Source organism: Lucilia sericata, unplaced genomic scaffold (assembly GCF_015586225.1).
Source record: "Lucilia sericata isolate MDLA Ls3-8-SP2 unplaced genomic scaffold, ASM1558622v1 Contig000064F_arrow, whole genome shotgun sequence".
Lineage (NCBI taxonomy): Eukaryota > Metazoa > Arthropoda > Insecta > Diptera > Calliphoridae > Lucilia > Lucilia sericata.
Genome location: NW_023994099.1, coordinates 733,319 through 756,941, shown reverse-complemented (window position 1 = coordinate 756,941; position 23,623 = coordinate 733,319). Strand labels below are relative to the sequence as shown.

General features: G+C 28.0%; 1 protein-coding gene across 1 annotated transcript in view; it reads right to left on the bottom strand.

Moving 5' to 3' along the window:
* Positions 1 to 2,138: 2,138 nt before the first annotated feature.
* LOC119616289 overlaps positions 2,139 to 23,623 on the bottom strand; it is a 41,156-nt gene continuing 19,671 nt past the window's right edge. The window contains exons 3-7 of the mRNA XM_037972635.1: positions 19,603 to 19,650; positions 16,899 to 17,021; positions 5,597 to 5,821; positions 5,370 to 5,520; positions 2,139 to 5,305 (exon numbers count right to left, since the gene is read on the bottom strand). Coding sequence (XP_037828563.1) covers positions 5,137 to 5,305; positions 5,370 to 5,520; positions 5,597 to 5,821; positions 16,899 to 17,021; positions 19,603 to 19,650 — 716 coding nt within the window. The 3' untranslated portion in view covers positions 2,139 to 5,136. The remainder of the gene's footprint in view (positions 5,306 to 5,369; positions 5,521 to 5,596; positions 5,822 to 16,898; positions 17,022 to 19,602; positions 19,651 to 23,623) is intronic.

Genomic DNA, 23,623 nt, shown 5'->3' with positions numbered 1-23,623 from the left:
AAATAAAAAAAGCTATTATACTAACTGATGATATTGTATTAAATTGTGTTTTATATTTCGGTGGGTGGGAAAGGTAATTTGTGTGGGGTGATTTAGGTGTTGTTGTGCGTGGCTCATAATAAAATTATAATTTTTTTTATTTTATATACAATATTATAATAAAATAATTAACTAAATAATTTTTAAAAATTGTCCAAATATTTTATTCAACACCAAATGTATGTTCTGTCATACTTAATACTAAAATATGAAAAAGATGAAATTAAAGGACACAGGTTTAAATGAACATATTTTTGAATGTAATTGAGATATTGGCTTGAAATTTTTTGTAAAGGGTCGAGAATTTCCATATCTAACTAAAAAATGATATTAAGGGATAAATATGGACTAAATTGTTGTAGCTATCTGCGATCCTATTAAAATTTTGATATAAATCATAGTTTTAGAAATAAAACAAATATGTAATATATGACAAAATCTTTATTTATGAACAAAACTCAATGAAATTTTCAACGCTTGTTAAATTTGTCATTTCAAATAAGAATATGCAAAAAAAAAATTGAAAAGGTCAAAGGGCATCCCGCAATTCCCAAAAATAGGAATGAAAATCCCAAAAATGGGATTTTTTACTTTTTTGCCCATAGGGTCCACATTTCTTTCAGGGCTGGGAAAATACTTTTGGAGTAAATAGAAAACATATTGAGGTTTCCAAAACTGCTTTCAGTTTTCTGATCCCAGCTTTGGGATTTTAGAACATGTCGCCCAAAGTTGAAGTTTTGATAAAAAATAGGTCATATTCGGAAGGACGCAGTGGCAACATTTTCAAAAAATAGGACAAGTTTTTTACGCCAAAGCGTTCTGCGTAAAGATACCTTTTAGAAAACTATAAAATTGTTATATGTTCTTAATAAAAATTTTATTTTATTAATAAAAGAGTTAAGACACATTTTTGGCAAAAAAACGGCAAAAATCTAAAATTTTTTGAATTTTTAAATTAAAAAACGTATATTTTTGGATCTGTAAACAATATTGATCTGAAATTTTTTGTATATTATTGGAAATTTTTTGAGTCCATTTGGTCCAAAATTACGCCCGGTATTCAAAAAAAGGCGGACCAAGGTGTGGTAAATTTTGTATCACTAAATTTTTAAATGCCTATAACTCGGATATTATAAGAGATAAGTAGTATGTCCAAGCATATTTTTCAAGATCTCGTCGAGCGCTTTCACAAAATATAAAAATCTTTGTATTTGGGTGAAAAACAAAAAAATGGCACGAGTTTAAAAATTTTACATGTCGTAGGTACCCTACTTTGAGCCGCCACAGCGCCGTCCCTGGGGCATCTGCAGGGTTCATCTTCAAAACTTAAACTCGAATACTCCTTGGCTACGCTCACGCCAAATTTTATCCCGATCGGATCAGCCGTTTAGAAATGCCAGATTTATTTCCAAAAAATTTCCATTCTGCCCCACTGTGTGCTGTAGTATAGTAATCCAAAGATGCACTTTTTAATTTTTTTTGCTTTGCGCATTATCAAAGTGATATTTTTTCTAAGAAAATGGTGCAAAAACAAAAATTCTATCATTAACTCTTTAGAACGCTATATTACGAAAGTTATACATACATACATAAGTACCAACATTAGTCATTAAACAAGTTATTAGGTCTGTCATACATTTCGATCGGAATGGTTTAAATTCCGTTTTTTTATTCCGATCGATTTTGTTTTAGCTTCTCCAAATTCCGAATTATGTAGATAGTTCACAAAAAAATATATTAATATTACATATTTAAAATTGATTCTGTTTAGCTTTTAAAACCAGAATCGTATTTTAGTAAAGGTTCTTGTTATTGAATCTTTAAGAAAAAACATTAATTACATACAAATTTTAATTCCACTTTAAAAACCGAATGTGGTTTCATTCCGGAAGAATTCGTCGTTTTCTTTTTTTGAAGTTTTCGATCTATCAAAAAATATCTCCCAAAATCGGTGTTTTGGCCGCAGATATACAGATAAAGGAGTTGAAATTTTAACAAAATAATTATGCCGAGCATTCGTCATAGCCGATTTCTTTATTAGAAATGTTTGTCTGTATTACTTATTCCATTATGAGTAGTTCAAGAAAAAGACATTTGTGTGCATTAATATACATATATAGTATTTTTGTTTTTGTTTTTAATGGTATATATTTTTGTTTTCAATTTCATTTATTGTACAAAATTTCTTAAAACTTAACAATAGCCGTACATTTAGTTTAGTTAATTTATTTTCGCAATTTCTTTATTTTAATGAAAATGGTTTTATTTATTTTTTTATATTTATTTATTATATTTTATACAATTAAAATACAATTTGGAATATAATTTATTGATCCGTTTCACACAAAGTTCTTGATTGACATTTGAATACAAGTGCATGCGCCAAATGCACAAACAACCTGGTATGAAATTTATCGTTTTTTATTATTTATCTAATTTAGTTTAACTAATTTATAATTTTCATAATGGATTTTCAATGGTATTTATTTTAAAGTTTCAATTTTGCTTGTTCTCTCAATAAATAAAAATAATACAAAAAGTTAACTATTAGTTATAATATTAAAAAAAATAATATCAGGAATTGACGATCGCATTAATTTAGTCGACATTTTTATTTAGTTTTTCGGAAAAATAAAAACGATAGTTCTTTTATTTAATTATTTATTTTTATGAAAAAACTGGGTTTTATTCAAAATCGTTAGAGAGTTCCGATTAATTTCGTGTATGTATGTACGAACATGTGTGTGGTTTTCTAAAATATTCGCGTTATTTACATTAATGTTTTATATAAATCCAATCAAATGGATTTGTTACTAATTAATAAAGTAATGGAATGAATTTTTTTTTTAATTTTTCCTTTTCCATTTATTTTTTTTTTTTTAAATACTCATTACTACTCGATTCTATATGTGGTTTTATCAATCAGAGTTGAACTAAAATTTGTCGAATCTCTACGAAGCATTCACTGGTCCACTAACTAACAACGAAAATGCTATTTTGAGTCATTACTTTTTATGAAAATTTCAAAAATATATCAAAGTTATAATTACCCCCAGAGTCTGTAATTTGTAAAAACAACATTCTTTTTACTTTATCTCACAACATATGACTCCAATAATATATTTTAATATATTTATTAAAATATCCTTCTTAACATAATATTCGTCTGATTTAAGGCTATCGGCAGGACGATGTATAATAAAATATTATTTCTATTTACTGCTATGGATGAATGACAGTATCTCATTTTGCATTTCCGCTTTGAATGAAATGCAAGTGAGTATCTTTGCAAAGAAATTTAGAATCGCATACACTTTTGCAATTAAGATTCGTATAATGATTATGAAATTATGCCTTTGAAGGACAACATACAATGGCTAAACATGTATAATGACTAGAATAAACATAAAATTGGAAAAAGATAACTTAAGTTACGTTCACATTATTAAGATACATATTTAACTAATATTTAAAGCAAATTCCTACATATTGTGTTGTTTTTAAATATTTGAACAATGTGAAAGTATCTTTAGAAAAATATAAATAAAAGAGTTCAATTCATAAACATAGAACAGAAAATGATGCATATCAACATAAAATAAAACAATGTTCGTATATGATCATTTTTTAAATTAAATGAAAACAATAATAAAAAAAAAGAAATAATTCAAATTTAGAAAAATATTTTAATAACAACGTCACAATGATATTTCTGCCTTCTCCTCTCTTCCTAGCTAGTTAAATACAATTTTACTCAGTGAAACTGAACGTAATGTGTTTAACAATAGTTAACTCCGCCAACTATCGATTGTTTTTCATAAATGCATTTTTTGTTAAAAAATCTGAATGTTGTTTTTAACAATAGGGGCGAATTACTGTATTCTGGACCGAATGACCCTTTCGTATCGGACAGTCTTTGATAGAGAAATTAAGGACACATCTAGATTCTAAAAGTTCCGATTTCTATATTGTTTTGAACTGTAGAGTCGTAACAGCAATGGTTAACACAATTAACGCGAAGCGTTCTTTAGCATTATATGTAGATGGCGTTACAGTGGTAAAAAAAGTGATACGCAATTTGCAAAAAAAGAATAAATTTGATATCTGGCCAGCAGAGTATCAATACTTAAATAAACATAACTACAATGCACACACGAGTACATACAAACACAAATACATATATAGATACATACATTCATATGTATGTATTTATAAAGATACTCTGAAAACATTTTGAATTTTTTTAAAATTAAATATGGAATTTAAGTGTAACGTTAACCTGTTCTTTATCGTCGTTTTGTATGTGCAAATAGTAAATAGAACCAATTGATTTTAGCAGAAAAATTAGTAGAGTTGTACTTAATATATAAATTAATTTGTTTATTTTTTTTCTTTATAAATTTATTTTGTTACTTGGATCACAGGATTTCCATTTTAAACAGTTTAACCGTTTTCTTGCAGAAAAGTCTACAACTAAATAATTAATTAATTTAGTAATCAATTAATTATTTATTAATGTTTGTATAGCCTATTCGTACTCGTATATCTGTTTGTTTATCGCTGATGTAAAGTTGAAACACAAAAAGAAAAAACATCCTATAAATTATAATTCCAGTCCTTGAGTTGATTATTTTTCTTTTTTGAAGTTGTGGTTGATGTTTGTTTTATTTATTTCATGTATTCATTTGTTCTTGTTTCTCCGTTTTTTGTGAATTCTTGCAATCACATGGCCATTTTGTTATTTCTCGAAATCGATCCATTTTCCAGCAGAAGACATTTGATCAATTTGACTAGGGTGGTTTGTAGTTTAAGCTTTAGAAGCTTACACTGATGTATTGAATACTTATGACCAATAAAAATTGTAGACGACCATTGCTTTTTACGAGCTTTAGTTTCGATGGTAGCGGTACTGCGACAGAGACCATTTTCATCATCTCTTTTCACTCGTTGTCGCGGTTGCAATTTTGCTGTTTTGATTATTTCTATCATTACTGCCGATTTACTATTGGAGGTAACTGCTTGACGGTTTTTACGTTCCGTTCTTGCCGTTGATTCCAATGACACAGATTTTTCACCGTTTGCCAGCTGCAATGCCTGTCACCGTTGAGGTTTGAAAAGCACCTCCAGCCAGCAAGGGCAGAGTGTGATGTCAGGACGTTTGTAATAACAACCCCAGCCTTTGCCAAAACTGATGCGCATACTGAATTTGTCGATAGGTCCGGTTTGTACGCCTGGTAATTGGCCAGGATGTTCCAAGTTTTGAGCCCTAAAATAAATAAAAATATTGTAAAAACTTAAAATGATTTAAATGCTTAATCTATGCATCATACCTGTATTTGTCAAAGGCTCTCAGACAGTCTCCGGGTTCAACGCGACAAACTCGATACCAACTTTCAGTCAAAGTAGGAGAGTATACAAATATAGGTACAGTCGAACGATTATACAGCCACACACCATCAGATTCTTGACTTAGAGTTACACCTAGAGAAATATAAAAAATAAGCATACAAATGTAAATTGAATTGCTTTCAGAACTTATGATAACAATCGTAAATACCTAGGCCAATTTTTTGTCTCGTGTATTGCACATCGTCGGGCGAAGGTGTTGTACGTTTTTCAATTAATTCCTTCAGACACATTCCATCTTTATGGTCACCAGTTGATGTATACGGTTTATCGGAAAATATGTTTATAGTCGGTGTATCAGCTGGAAATCGTTCACCCACACGCTGTGCCATTTCCCAATATGCAACTTCACACCAATTTGGAGAACATCGGCGATCTGTAAATTAAAATAAAATAACATATTCAATTATTGGTTTTATAAATTAAAAGAATATGAACAAATTTGGATAATTTTACAGAATACAATAAATTTACAGAATACATTTGTTGAAATATGAAAAAATTTATATCCCCTTATTGATAAACAACATTTTATTTTATACAAGGTTTAAAAAACAAAATTTCCATACAAAATTTGATTGATAAACCGTTAATAAAATAAAATTTTTTTTATAAATAACCTTGCAAGATTAATTGGAGTACATGATTCATATAGGTAATACCAAAACTATCCCCTGTAAACATGTGCATCATATAATTCCACAATTTTAGCAAGGGTTCAAAGGTCATGACATTTTATTTTCACAATCTTGAGATCATTTTCAAAATAATTATTTATTTTATATACAAATATCAACAAAATAAAGCTCTTATTGGATCATGAGCTATAAATAAAATTATAAATCATGTTCATTATCAAAAACAGAAACAAATTAAACGTTTAATATGTGCTAAACTTATTATAATTGAACTCAAATTATTACATGTAAGTTAGGGCTTGACAGAGCTGATCATTTATATTTGACACTGCTATATAATAGGTAAATATGTATGCATTTGTATGTAGCTCGAAACTCGAAGCTTTCAGTATTATAAGTTGACATAATGGACCTAATTTCTTTAGATATTTAAATTTGAAAGTAGGATGTATTTTAAAGAAATGTATGGATGTATGTCAAAGAAATACACCTAGGTTGTGCGTTCCTTTTCAAGTGTCTCTAGGAATTACACCCACAACCTCCGGCCTGACAAACAAGAACTCTAACTAATTTTAATTGTTGTTAGCTATTTCTACACATTTAAAAAAGTGAAAATTATTTGAGAAAAATTATTGTTTGCATTAGTCGTGTGAGAGTATCGAATAGTATGTAAGTATGTACCAAAGTACAATAGCAACAAGTTTTCCATCCATGGTCGAAACATATTTAAGATTCAGAACAGCCTAATAAAACAGAAATATTCTTAATTTGTTTTTATTCATTTTTCAAATGGCAATAATTTTGGCGCCATCATGTTACGTAAACATTGAAATAAAATCGCAAAACAAGTGCTGCAAAAAAATAATAATGTTTTCAATTAATACATGTATGAATGTATGTTTGAACGTGTACATATACAAACTTGTGTCTGAGAATTAAAGTTTAAATAAAGAGACACTGAGAGAATAAAAATTATATTTCTGAATAATTCAATTTGGTTATGTTATTGTTGCTCTTCCTTAAAATAAGAATATTATATATGAATGTATTGGAAACAATTTACTATGTACTTCTTCCAATAAATTTTGTATTGAATTTGAATTATTAAAATACTATATATAAATTTTTAAAACATTTTGCAACTCTTATATATAAAAATTTATTTATAAAAATATACTTTTTTTAAAGGGTTCACAAAATTATAAATTTTTACTAACTTGTCTTTAATGTTTGAATAGCCGCCATAGCAATTTGTATCTGCAAGTGCATTTTAACGTGTTTTTTTTATTTAAAATTGAATTGATTGAATGTCGCGTAATAATATACCTTTTAAATAAGTATAAATGAGTTTAAATTTGATATATAAGTATGTACACACATATGTATATAGAACTTTTAGAATGGATCACCATAACTTTTCAAGCAGTCGGCTTAAATATGGATGTGAGTATGGAAGGGAAAGGGGAGTGAATGTCTTAACCGCAAATTGTTCTTCTAATATTAAGTTAATATAAAAAATAATAAATAAAACCTGTACAACCGGTCAGTCAATCATTGATTTTGTTTGCTTTTGCTTCTACTAGACATTATACAGCAAATAACGAAAAAACATCCACACACATAACGATATGGACTAATTCAAAATTTAAAATAAATAAATTATAAAATAATTAAAAGCCAATTAATTGAATTTCTTAGATCTGTTGATATCAAGATGAAATTAAACTTATTTTTTTTTTCAATACCTATACATATCGAGGGACTATATTTAATATCAACATCTTAAATAACATAAATTTCTTCCGTTAGTTCGTGAAGATTCAGAAATAATTTTTGAGTTATGCCAGTCTTCAAGTGAATGTGTGATATTGTACTTCATATGCATTAATTTTTTTGTTGTTAGGTGTATAAATCTCAATTTTGTTTAAAATTTTGTTCATATTCACGTTGTTTATATTTATGTACATATGTTTGTATATTTGTATACATGTTTATGTAGTTGTATTGAATAATAGAGAAAGAAGGAAAGAAAAAATAGTGAAATAAAAAAAAATAATAATAGTAATACAATAACAAAAAATAACCTAAGTAGTTTAAGATTTATTGTTATCTTTGAAAATGCCGAATGTTTTAATGTTAATTTTTAATGGGATGAATTAAAAATGTGGACATAAAATTTAAACATTTCGTTTTGTTTTAATGTGCAAAATTTAAGTTTGAAATTGTGTGTGTGCTGTGTGTGGTTTTTTTAGGAAAAAATCTCATTTCATATATGAATAATAATAAGTGTGTTTTCATATGAAAAATAATGCATTTTTTAGTCGATGTTTTTCCAATTGTACCGAATTAAGTAAATATTTTACACATTCGTAGACAACACCATGTTAATGTAAATTACATTCGATGTTATTGTTGTTGTCTAAATTACAATGTGATAAAGTGGTCAAAAGACTACAACAAAATTATAACAACAACCAAAAGAACAACAATAATAATTATTAATACGACAACATCGAGGAGATACACAGATAAAAATAATTCTAAATTTAACGATGATGTAGCTCAGCCAGCCATCACAATCGGTCGGTCGTCGTTAACGTCTCTGAACATTCTGTGAGTCAAAAAAAAAAAAGAAAGAAAATATCTTTTCGTATCTTGAATTATTCCTCTCCTCTTGTCTCTATAAAGTAAAATTATACATTTCTATATTTTCATTTATTTCTTTTTACTTTTTTAGAATTGTGGAAAATTTCAAAGTGTTTCCGTGTCTATTGAATTTTTGAACCTTATATTAGAAAATTATTATTTATTACTTTATAAAGTACTTGGAAAAATAAAGTTAAGTATATTGACCTCCCCCGTCTATTTTTGCGAAGTTCATAATAAGACGGGTGAAGTTTTTGTTGTCCCAAAAATTTTTCAGACGGCAGTTCCAAAGCTCCAATTTCAAACTTTTTAAATTGTGATAAACAAATTTTAAATTTATTAAATTTTGGTACATTTTCATTTGTAAAACAATCTACAAACAAATTTTTATAAAAACTAAACATTAAAAAGAATGTTAAAAAAAACATGAAACTTGAGTTTTTTATTTCGTTTTGCTACAATTGAGAGCAACCAATAAATTAGAAACGCGTGGTGTTTTTATAGTGTTTATAATAGTGCCGGCACTATAAAAATATTATTGTACAAAAATATGTACATATGGATGTATATAATTATGTATCCATATTAGGGCAATAATTTAATCCATATCATATAAAGTATCATTTATTCCCGAGCGTTCCTCGGTAAAGTACCTAGCAAAAACTCGGTAATGGTTTGTACTTCCATAACCACATTCTTTTCAATGAGTACTACTTATCGACTGCTAGTGATGACTTTCTTATAATCTGATATCGAAGTACTTTATTTTCGGCTTTGTCATTTTGTTTGCACATTTTATTTGATTGCGACTTAAGAATTATGCTTTACAATAAAGAAAACAAAATTAAATTTGTATGTGAAAACCATTATTTGACGCGCAATAAAATAGCTAAGCAGTGAGTAGAACATTTGTCTAACAAACCGAATTCCCTGGTTCGTATTCTAGCTGGCTCCTTTTATTATGAAAAAATAAAACAACTTACTAAACAACTTTTTGTAAGAGAAATTGCAAGTTCTTCTTTAACGTCCTTTTTGTAAGCGAGCGTGGAAGTACTTGCCTCAAATGACATCACCGTGTTAAAATAATTACTTAAAATGCTAATGAAGAAGTAGTGAAAAGAGATTTTATTAGCTTTTTAACTCATTACTTTTCAATGTAAGTTTTTCCTGGGTATACATACATACCCCAGCAGTTCGACAGAGTCAATGCATCCGAAATAGACAGTGATTTCCACTAACGTCTAACCACCTGGTTGGGTCTAATTCGCCTTTCGTTGCGGATGTACTCTTTGTAAACGATAGAGGGGACGCTAAAAAACTAACTTAAGCTTTTTTTGTCTGTCTCTTCGTAATATATGGGGTAACGATTGACTTCTTCGTACGACAAGCACATGTTAAAATAACTAGTCACTTGGACAGTCGGTGGCTAGGGGTAACCCTAAGTGGTAGGTTAAATATGTAGTTCGGGACTGTCTCGTCAAACTGCTGGGACGTTTTAAACAAATAGATATACATACATCATTTACTAAAAATAATGTCTACACGGTTTGTTAAGGCCACCCTAATGTCTATTACGTACATACATATGTTCCTTTGTGGTTTTGGTTCACTACTTCTTTGAAAGCGTATTATTGTGTTTATTTTTTATTAATTCATTTCCAAATAAAATTACGCTTTTTTAATTTCTTTCGTTAAGAAGAATTTGAGGAATAAATTGTATTAACACGACCCAATTAAGCCGGTTAGACTTGCCCATTTACCTATACAACAAATATGCGACTATTACAATTTTATTCTATGCATTATCATAAATAACACACACATATACTACATACATATGTATACACATATAAAAAACAATAATAATAACATTAGGCGCCATATTAGTTAGCGCCGGAACTTGTGTCGCCACAACTAAAAAGCAGTCATAGTCATTTGCAGTTTCATCATTATTTCATTTTTCAATCATCATCATACTTAATGCAAATAACTCACGATATTTGAATGTGTGTATAAAATAATAACAACAAAATAAGTAAAAAAGAATACAAAAGAAAAAAATTGCAATTGGAAGTACAACACAATGCACATACTTGTACAAACATACAAAGACACCGGGTGGGTACAAACACACAATAGATACTTTTACTCGCACTCTAACGTTAAAAAGGCGAGTCAAGACAATACCCAACAGTTCTTTGTGATTTTGTTAGGAATTCGTGATCACTGCCGATGAAAAAATTAAATGTAAAATCAAAATAAAATATCTACTCTGCAGAAAGACTAATGTGATTACACACTAGATTACCTGTAATATATTAAGTAAGTAATTGATCACAGACTTGGATTAAATGAAGTAATTAATTTCTGGAAACATTTTCGTATTTTGTATAACTGTAAAACTGCAAGGTATCTGCTCGTTCGTGTGGTTGTTATGTATCCAGCCGAGAGACAGTCGAGGAGACAGTCTACCCAGGTGTCTAGCTACATTAACGTGTGCTTGTCTTAGGAGGAAGTCATCCTTAGATTACAAAGAGACAGCCAGAAAGCTAGTAAAAAGGAGCCAATGCATGGCAATGTATGTACCTTTTCGCTTAAATTTTTTGAATTGTCTAGTCTGGATATTGTAATGAATTAGATCCAATCAGGTGGTCAGAAGTTAATGGAAATGACTGCAGTTTTCGGTTGCAAAGACTCTACCGAAATGCTGGGTATTAATGTATGAATGTATATTCTACATTTAAACTTACATTCATAAGTATGCGTAAAAAAATATATTTAAATAAATTATATTCGTATTCTGTGTCGGTAATTTTTGTTTGTGCGTAAAACAAAACAAAGTTTTAACTCCCTATTTGTAAGTACTTATTTAAGAACTTATTTGTAAGTGAGAGTGCTAAGTACTTGCCTCTAATGTTATCGAGTTGTTAAAATAATTAGTTCAGCTTTCCATCTTTATTAGTAAAAATGAAAAAACATCTTTAGAAAACCAAAAAAAAAAAAAAAAAATGGGTTTTAACCGGTTTAAAGTCATTTCGATAACCTTAATAAATACATATGTATTTGTGAACCGAATTATACAAATTAAAAGAAATTTTATTAATTTCAGTATAATGGATCTTTAATTTCTTATCATTTCGGCGTTTATTTTTTGTTCATTCTTATATGGACTAACTACATATTGAAAAACTAAAACATGTAAATAAAATGAAACACCAACACCACAAAATTCTAAAAATAACAAATGCTGTAATATACAAAACAATTTATACACAGTGAGACACTTTTGTGATACCACAAAATTAATAAAAAATTTGAATACATATATGTACAATGTACATAAGTACTTTTAACTTCAGATTCTTCTATAATGTCCATCCAACAGGCTTATAACCTACATTCTATCCCCGGACACTGAAAGGAACTATTACATATGTAATATTTTATATATTCCACAAGTTTCAAATTGCATTACAAATGGTGTTGACCTTATTCATTTTAAATATTGAATTTATAATAATTTATAACTCCAACTGATATGTAATTCTAATCAGAACTGTTTTTCTTTAAATTTGAAAAAGGTAAGGTAAAACAAGCAAATAGTGCGTTCAAAATGCTTCCGTTGCCGCCAATAAAAAGAAAACAACTCTTCAGCTTATTATTGGTTTGTCAAAAGTTATTATTTGAATCTTGTACTGATAGTGACAATCTCTTTAAACCTTAATTACATATTACTAAAATAGACCCATCTAATTTAACTAATTTTATGTTATTTATACACTACATTTTAAGTAAGAGTAATAGAAAGTTCAGAAAATATTTGAAATTGACTGACTGGCCTGGCGTCAATTTATAAATATTATATAAATGTTTTTATTGTTTATATTCTTAATTATACAATGACATACACACACAAAGTGCAATAACAACAAAAAACATAAAATATTTCAAGACTGTGGCGCACCTTAAAATAGCAAAAATAAAAAATAATAATAAAAATCAAAAATAAAAATTAAAATACTTATCACTTTAGATTCAACTGTCGTCATTCCGAAACAACAAAGTATTATTTACTGGACATTATTTTTTTTTTATTAAATTTCATGAATTGTAACTTTGGTCATGCGAATACTTTTGCACATTTTATTCAGAACGGAAAGAAATGTCGGCATTATAAAACTTTATTTGAAATCGTGAATAAAGCGAGTATTTAACACATCAAAAAATTAAATTAATAAGAAAAAATAAATAAATATTTAATCTTTGATTTCCTTTTAAAAAATATAAAATAATTGTTTATAAATTATTTTATTTTATTCAAATATTCTCTTATTAATTCGTTTCTACAAATTGTTTTTTTTTTTTATTTTATTTTGCGAGTTTAGCCACTAGTTTAGTTATAAAAATGTCTGGCGCCAGTTTAATTTAAACAAATTATTTGCAAAAACAAAAATATATTTATTCATTATTTAATAAACACTTATACACAAACACACATAAATACAAACTAATAAATAAACAATATAAAAAACACTTAGGCGTCAAAAAATCACAATCATTTACAACAACAAAAATATTCAAAATAAATTAATTTTATTAATTATTTTTCTATTTCTTATTTAGAAATAATGTTTTCCTACATAGAATTTTGCAAACAAAAAATTATGAGGAATGCAAAAAAAGGTTTTAAATATTAGGGGTCTTATTCATAATCATTTATCAAAGGTTTATAGAATACATTTTGTATGAAAATATTCTTTATAAACTTTTGATAAATTGTAATAAGGAACTAATTATTCATTAGAGTAATTTCAAAAAATCTCATGTACATAGGAATACCTCTCAATCGATGGGTATTAATGTACTGAACATGACAAAAATAAAATAATATTTTTTTTGAATGGTTCCAAGTTCCCTAGAAGAGCTTAAAAATCTTGACCTCAGTATAAAGTAATATCCAAAATTACCTTTTTTGAGCTGATTACTAAAAAACAACGATTTTCCATCTCTGCGCCTCAGATCCCAGATCTCAAAAATATTTTTTTATTTTTCTTGTAGTTAGTACATTAGTACGCACCGCATAAGAGGTATTCTTCTAAGAAAGTGGTCCACCGATTTTGTATATTTTTAAATTATTTCATTTCTTGGTTCCCGTTCTCTAGGTCCTTAACAGACAGACGGGTGTAGCAAAATCGTCTTAAGATTTTACTTTGTTGGGAGGTGGGCATTACAACTAAAATTAAATTTAGTAAAAATAATAAAATCTAATCATATCAATAAAGAGAATATTCGAATAATATACAGATTGAAATTCTAACTGTATACCTAGGTACGTACATATGTACATGTAAACAAAGTCAAATTTGATAATCGTGAAAAAAATCTATATTTTTAAAACGTGATCAAACCATTGAGATCATCCATCGTCCAAACCAAAAAAAAAAAAAAAAAACTAAAAAAAATAATGATAAGAAGACACAGGGACCGTGTAAAATTAAGAAAGAGTATATACAGTTAAATTAAACACACAGCACCCATGGGTAAAATTAAAAATCTTGATGAACTGTTAAATGTAAGATTTAAAGAAACCGCCTGTTAAAACAAATAATTTAAAAATGTGTATATGTAGCAACAATAATTTAAAAATGTGTATAAGTAGCAACAATTAAATTTTAACAATATTTATTGTGACCTCAGATATGTATTTTATTATCTTTTATAGCAGCAAAATACAATAACAATATAATTTTATCATTTAGTACTATTGTTAAATAACATGTGCTCCATGCAGACAATTGTACTTACATACCATACATATGTATGTGTATATTTTTATTTGCAAGATCGGTTCAGAAAATAAAAATGGGAGATCGGTCAAGTTTAAACGATCATCGCTCTTCAACCGTAAAAGCAAAAGTTGATTATTTTCTAACTTTACAGACATTTAATTAATTGTGAAATATTTATTTTTCTATTAACCGCCGCACACCTCAAAATTCCAAGAACTAAAATAAATAACCCAAAAAACCATGAGGAAGAGGGCCATACATTTTTTATTGTACTTAATATTTGGTTGAAATAAATAAAAAGAAAAATTAAATAAAAACATACAAAAACAAAAACACGAAATAAAAAAAAAATCGCGCACTCACAATCGCTGAAAAGTTAAAATATCATCAATATATTGTAGAAAGTGACGACTTGACGCGGCAACCTGGCGCCTAAGAAAACATGACTACTAGCCCCCAAGTATCCCCTTTGAAACCCCGCCATCAGAGTTTATTGTGTGGGGCTGACGCCGACAAATTCGTAAGATAAACGACGACAACATTGAATAAATAAACAAACAAGTGAGCCGAAACTCATTGCTGCCGTCGCGGCTCTCAGTCTTTTACACACACAAACATTATTATTCCAAGTAGGCACACAGATACTTGTAATGTTGTTCTTGCTAGTTGAGTTTTATTTTCATGTTTTGTTCTCTTTGCCTTTTAAATTGTATCGATGTGTGAAGGAGAATGTGTATGTGCAGATACTAGAGAGCACTAGAGTTACCATTTCTCTGTTTTTTCTGGATATCTGAAGTAAAGAAGTGCAACTATGTAGTTACTAGATCAATCGAAACGTTCCCTTCATAGGTCTATGAGATCAAAATTCTGAAGAAATTTTGAAAATCCATACGAAAGTTTGAAAAATCGTTGTTTTTATTCTATCCAGAAATTTTACCATGGGTTTTTCTCTACGGTGAATTTCTTTGATATATACGTAAAAATATAAATTTAAATTGACTAGCCTTACTGTCAATAATGTCACTTTAAATGTAAACAATTAACAGTCATAAAATGTAAACAATAACAACTTCTGACAGATGACATACTCTACACAAAAATAAAAAATAAACAGCTGCTTTATCGCAGTCACCTATATAATTTTTAAAATCTGCAATCTTTTCGAAATGGGTCTCAAAAAATTCGTAATTTTAGGCAAATTACTGAAAAATAATTGTTTTTGTTGTAAACGTCAAAACTAAAACTCAAGTTATCAGGTATGTACAATGTACATACATACATACATATTCATATTTGATAAGTAAAAATTTAGTTTAAGTTCAAATGAGAAAAGTATTCAAATATCATAAAACATTTAATGCTGTTTTACCCAAAACGAAGTTCTTGATTTATGCCGGTCTTGAGCGATATGTACATACATACATGTACATGTTTGTATCTGTAGCCTGTCTTGCTTACACTCTTATTCTATTTATTTCATAAAAAATTCAATATTCTTGCAAAAGAAGAAAAAAAACAAGTTTAGTTTGTGCATTAAAAAAGATATTAAATAAAATAAAATTAAAAAATCAACAGCAGTAACGTTATATTAGTTATAACTTAAAGTACTCGTATAGAAATTTCAAACTGATTAAAAGCCAAGTCAAGTACATTGTGCTGTTTGTTAATGATGTTGATGTCAAACACACAAGCCAATGAATGGCAACAATGTTTGTTGTTGTGCGCATAGTTATTTCATTTTTAAAATAGGGACGATAGATATTTTCAACAGCAACAACAATATTCATACAACATCTACCTATCCATCCATCAATAATAAGAAAACAACGACAAATCTTAATCTTGACATTCTTTTAACAAACAAACAACAGCATTTGGTTCATTTGTATGCGGCGCTTGAGCTGTAATACAACAACAAAAATAGCAACTACTTGTTCTTGACAGACACAACAGAACAAGCAGCAGCAATAAAACCGAATTTGCAGAAAGAGAAACCGATACAGATCAATTAGACAAGCAGCTGAATTGATTTGAAATACTGAATTAATTTCTATTCTATTCACGAAATCTAAATACATTTTATTATACTAAATACATTCCAAAGAAGAGAGACAACAGAAACAACAACAATATCGTAGTTGCGCCTACAAAAAGTTCTACGGAAAATTTTTCAATTTCAATTAAACCTGACTTTGATTATGGCTCTCAATCAAACAGTTGGAACTAGGAAATCTAAATGTGGAAATGCAATTATTTTCTATTTATTTTAAGGGACAATCATGATACATATTTAAATAAATGTTTATCCTCATAAAACATATATAAATTTTAGCACAAATTTTAAAAAGTTTTAGATATAAAATAGATTTTTCGAAATTACCTTCACCGTCAGTGGTTACTGATTCGGAAACTCGTACACGTAGATCGGAATAGTTTTGTCGAATGTTTTCTGGGTCTGTGCTTCCGAACGAGGATGAGTTTATTAAATTTTGTGAATTTTCGCCTAAAAGAAAAAATATTTGTTTAGATTATAATATAAATAAGTTTAGTATGTGTTTTAATTACATAGTTAACAAAATGAACGGTTATTAAATGTATTTAGTATTGTGAATGTGTTCCCTACTCTGATGAATGTTCTAAAAATACATATTATATAGATTTTTTAGTCCTCGTCCCCAAATAATTATTTTTTATCCCCAAAAATCCCCATCATCGAAAAATTTATATATTTTTATTCCTTATTAGATACTTTGATGATCTTCCCATGTCTATACGTCTGTTTGCTGAAAACACGATAAGGTCCATTCGGTTGGTGCTAAATGGTTGGAATTTTCAATAAACATTTGGTATTGTTTGACAATGAAATGTTAGAATATCAGTCAAATGTTTCCGTCTCACATTTAAAAATGTGTAACTCCAAAAGCATTAAATTTCTTTTATGGAACAAAACAGGTTATTGTCAATAATTCGTTTAAAAGTTATAGTATTAGGATAAAATTGCAAAACTAATTAAGTTCCCTCTTCCTATTTTAGTATTACATTCCAAAAGGATCGATGCATAAGTCCATACGTACGACTCATGATTTATTATTATATGTATGTACAGTTACTCAACTATCTTACATGTTTTTAAGATTTTAAGTTTATACATATGTTTTCACTAAAATATAGGGGTTTTGTGGGAAATAAAAGTGATTTCAGATTAAATTGTTTTTCTCTACCTTATATGCAATATTAGACTTTTATGTTATCTATCAAAAAGACAGTTTTTTTTAGTGAATAATAAAAGTGATCACAGATTTTGTTATATGTTACCTTTAACAACGTTCAGTTTTGATTTACACTGTAATACTAAGTATTTTCTAATATTATCTCAAAAGTTATAAAATACAATTTTAAATAAAAAAGTAAAAAGGTTAAAAATGTGTATCCCCAAAAAGTCCCTAAAATTGTTTGATCATCCCCAACAAATCCCCAGAGCCCCAAACCAAAAATTTTATCCCCAATTGCTATAAAAAATCCCCTATTTGGGGATAAATTCCCTCATCTGGCTGCACTGATTCTAAAATTTAGAATCTAAATACATAATGGAAATATTTGTCCTTCCAAACAATGTCATAATAAACCGAAATAAATAATAAATAAAAATATTTAATTTTATTTAAATATTTATTTAATTTTCCAAACAATGTCATAATAAACCGAAATAAATAATAAATAAAAATATTTAATTTTATTTAAATATTAATAATATATCCTTTAATATATCCTTTTTTATTTATATCTAAATTCCTTGATTTAATAAGAATCAAATAAGTATAAGTATATGTATGTGTGTACGTATTTACGACAATATTAGTGGTACAAAATAATTTCTGTTTGTTTGGAAAATGTTCATATGGCGTGCCAAAAAATATTTCGATCAAATCAGAGCATTACAATATATCTGTCTGCGGTCAATTTTGTAACAATTTGTTAATTTTGTCTCTATTTCAAAAAGTGCTACTACTATCTGAAAGCATACGATATGGCAACAAACAATAAAATATTTTTGTCAGAAATGGAAAAGTTGATACGTACGAAGGGTTTGTTTGAAACGTTGAAAATATGTAGTAACAATCTATTGTGTATGATCTGACTTGCAAGACCAAATATGCGAACGATCGTTCTCACAGACACAGTGACACTTAATTTTGATATCGAACATTAATTCGATTTTCCATCCCTGGTTGTATGTGAAGGACGTGCAATGTACAGTGAGAAAAAAAAACTTAAATAAAATCCAAGTTTACACAACATTGTTTGTATATGTTCGCAGCAAAAAAGTACACTGCTGAGTGTGTTTGTTTTGTATTTTTTTTGCGAATAATAAATGCGGCGCCACCAAATTTATACACATTTGTTCCATCGCCACATACTTTTGTATGGATGAAAGAATGAATGAATGTACGTGTTGTGTGAAAAGAATTAGGGCAACAAACAGCACAAATACCAGCAACACCAAGCGACGCAGAAACACAAACATCAACAGCAGCGCCCGCCCGTTCTACTACTAGCGGCAGCACTCGGGACAAAGTGTGGAACAGTGCAAAGGTGGAAGTAGACGTCAGTATTGTTTGTTTGCTTTAGCAAATATCGGCGCCACCATTTTTTTCTTCTTCCCAAAATAATAATAATTTTTTATTTGATTTAATTATTTTTCTTTTGCAAATATTTTTATGTAAACCGTAATAAGTATACAAACAGAATTTTTGCACGCTCATCTAAAGGTAAGTGGGGTGTTTTGCTTGATTACACAGGCCGACAAATTTTTAACCCAGAGACCAAAGTATAGGTTAGTGAATTTGGAACCATACAAAATTAAACCCCTCCTTTGACAAAAATTATAAAATTTCACTTATTTTTCGCATCTTTGGAAGTTATTTGTTTCCTGGGTTATTAAGAACTATTTTCAAATTTTTGAAACTATATACATATAGTATGGAAATAGGTACTTCAATTCCAAATAAAATGACCTATCGCCTGTTGGAGTCAAATTAAAACTGACAATCATGGGAGTTTTTCTTAATTTATTTTTGAATTACCTTCGATTCGATTCATATTGTGGCTTTGATATGGAGGTGGAGCAGTTTCTGAAAGAAAAAGAAATGAAAATAAAAATATGTTAGATTGTGTAATTAGAAATATTGTAAAAGTTTAATGTTAATGATTAAATTATTTAGAATTTTTCGTAAAAATTTTAATAAATTTAATTTAACTTTACAGAAATGTTTCACGTGGTTTGTATACATAATTGGAGTTTTTTTTTTTTAATAACTAACCTTTATTTGGAAATTTTCAACTCTGAAGAAGCTAGTACACAAATGGAATAAAACTTATATTCTTATTTATTTTCATAGAAAAAAATATGCATATCAACTTTATTTGTTATCTGATTTAACTAATTTTAATAAGAAGGATTCTCGATGTCTGATAATCCACTTTAATAATTGGGTCGACATTCTGCTCGTAAATACTGAGTAGAATCCTATCTATAGAAATCTAGATAGGTATCTGTTAGATATGTATGTTATAACTTATTATATTAGTATAGTAAAAATATCAAAGGAATTCTTACTGTGTAAAAATTTAAATAAAATTGGATTCGAATATAATCGTGAATAATAAATACTATCTATGTACGTATGTACATATGTATCTAGAATGTATTATGATATACACAAACATATGTACATACATATACATATGTATGTATGTGGTATATAAGATCATGAACCATGTATTCTTTAGGATCAACGTATTTTTATTTTTATTTTTGTATAAATGTATATTTAGTAATAAATTATATCATTATAGATCAATAACCGTAAGATGAACGGGCCATTCAATCAATCGATCGAACAACAAAATAAAACTAATTTAATCAGTAAACATGTGTTTTTCGTTTTTATTTCTTTCAAAAATTCATTCATAGATTTGGTTTTGTATTTCAATTTGATAAAAATCGAAATAAATGATTGAATATCTATCTCATTCATAAACTTTTCGTCAAAAAGTCTTTTGTTGTTGTTGTCGTTTTTTTTAATTTGTTTGTTTAACACAAATAATGTAAACTGGGCTAAAAACACGCGCAAAACTTAAATGAGACATAAAATAAAAATTTACTTTAAAGTTGTTGTTTTTTCCGGCTGTCGGTTTGTTTGTCACAATATGTTTTAATATTCAATACATTAGGGTGCTAGTAAAAATTTGATCGCCTTTAGCACTTTTTAAGTTTTACTTTTCTACTTCTAACTTAATATTTCGAGAGACTATATTCAATAGTCGCAATCTATCATTTTCATGAAAATGATATTTTGATGGCAACATTTTTTAAAAATTTTCTATCTTAATTAATTGCTTAACACTCTTTTTCACAAATTGCTTTAAACTTCATTATTTTGGGAAATTTTGTTTGTTTCCTTAATAATTTGGAACACAAAATATTTAAAATATATTTAAATATTTTAATAATTAAAACCCTATTTGTTGATTGATTTTAAACCAAAACATCAAATTCTGGAGTTTTTTTAATGATATGGTTTTATTATGCTATTAAATCTCATAATATTTATTGATATTAAATTAAAATTAATTTTTTATCTATTCGTTGTCTGGAAATTTTCGTAAATATGTATATTTGAATAGAAGTAGAAGAAAAATTAAAAATCTATATTGAGAAAGAGCCATTGAATTTAATTACTTAGTACCTCGAGATTTTATTTAATTTAAATACAAGAAAACCTTTTCCAATTTTGTCCTCGTATTCGTTTTATAATGGAATCAAAACAAACGAAACCTACCTAATTCTATTCTCTATGGGCGTGTGTGTCCATATGTTATATGCTTATCTATTAACCCAAAAGGTATTGCGTTTTCAACAGGTCTTATTACAATATTTACTGTTTTTTATTCATTATAATTTTTCTTTAAATATTCAATTTTCTGTTAAAAAAGCAAATAGATTTTTGATGATTTTGTAAACAACAATACGCGGAACCACTGGAAAATACATTTTGTCAATCCATACACCAAATCAAACTAAAAAAATCATTCAAATTATTTTGCTTTTATTATTATTGTTTTTGTTCGTCAATACTGTGTGTGTGTGTGTGATTTTATTGAAATCTAATATCACACCAAAAGCCATTAACAAAAATCTATACAAAAATGTTAATCCTCTACTAAAAGCTATAAATTCAACGGAAAAAAATTAAACCAAAAATTAAAACTACAACAGAAACGAAAAAGGAGTGGCAAACTACAATACATAACAAAAAATTAATTGCAACAACAACTCGACGTCATCAAAATCACACAAAAAGCAGACATAAAACAAGCGAGATTAATAAAGACGAATAAAATGATAAAGTAAAACCCTGCAGTTTTAATACTTTTTATGTAAACACTTTATGACAAAGTTCCTACTAAATTCGCCACTAGTTCTCATACAAACATTTCCATATACATACATACATATGTTGACAAATCTAATTCCAACAAAATCGTCATATTATAAAGTTGTCCAATTAAAGGGCATTTAGAGAAATCTAATAAACCCTTGATAAATTGCCCATGTATTTTGCCAAAGGTCAGCAGCTGCCTGACAAAAAATAAGACAACCTAACGGAAAATGCTGAAATGTCATCAAGTCTTCCAATATGAATTGTTGAGGTTGAGAGAATGGGTATTAAAAATTTTATAATTTTAAAGTGCCAGTTATTTCAATAACTTCTATACTATCCACCAAGAAATTTATTTATAATTTTAAAGTGCTAGTTATTTCAATAACTTCTATACTATCCACCAAGAAATTTATTTTAATGAAAATAACAAACACATGGTTAAATATGTATTGACACTGGAAATATAAAATGTTATCAAATTTGCTATGAATTTTCACCGGAAGTTATGCAGTTTTTTATTTGTAAAATTAAGCTGTTATTCACTGGAAAAATATTTTATAATATGATATATAACACACGCCCCATCCCCCCAACAACTGCAGGGTATTAAATATTTCATTGGTCCTCTACCCCCCCTTAAATTATAATAATCGGTTTAAATAATTTTCTGATTCTATGTAGAGTACAGGTCATAATATTTAAAATTCTGTAATGTTCCAACTTTTTTCCAAAAATTACGCTAATAAATTACTGAAATAAATTCTATGCAAATCGGTTCATTACAGGGCCTAGCCTTAATATTAACATGGTCGTAGTCTGTTTTTTATGATTTTTTAAGAACTCAAGTTATATTTTTATGGTGAATTCGAGAAGAATTGTATTGTATGTAATTGTATGTTTAAAAAATAGCCTGAATTAAATTATTCAGAATTTTTAATGTCTAAAAAAAGGAGACCTCAAAACAACATAAAGTAAATAATAATTTTAATATCATTTAGACGCGATCTCAATCTTGATTGTTGTCCTGCTAAAATAGAATCCTAACAATACTTAGTGTTTGGTTGCGTGTAGCGAGCATTTAAAATACACATTATAAACCAAACTAAGGAGGCGGATTTCTGGACGATTATGATTATTAATGTAGTTATAAAATTAAAATATAAATTAAATGTATGTTAAACAGAACAAAACATTAGCTAGGTTAATTACACTATTTCTATTTTCGGTGTAGAGTAAGGCAGACGTGAATAGCAAATGTAATTATTGGGTCTCCAATTGGAATGGATGACATGAATTTCGAAATTCCAAATTACAAACAATTCAATGAAATTTAATTGAATTACATACTGTGTTAACTACGAATCCATTAAAAAAATGACAGGAACTTAAATAAACTTAAACAAATTTCCTGTTTAGTTTTAAGTATGATCATTAAATTAATGACTGCTTGACTGTTTGTGTGGTGGTTGTGTATTTTTGAAATCATGTTCTTTGAATTTTAAAAGATTTAGTTCGTTTTACCTTTTTTTCTTTGCATTCTTTTAAACTACAAAAACAAACTCTTTTCCCAATAATTGGTAGTAAGTAATCAGAATTACAGTAAAACAAAAAAAGCTATAACAAGTTTGTTGCTATATGGCGCCGAAGCTTTTAAGCCAGT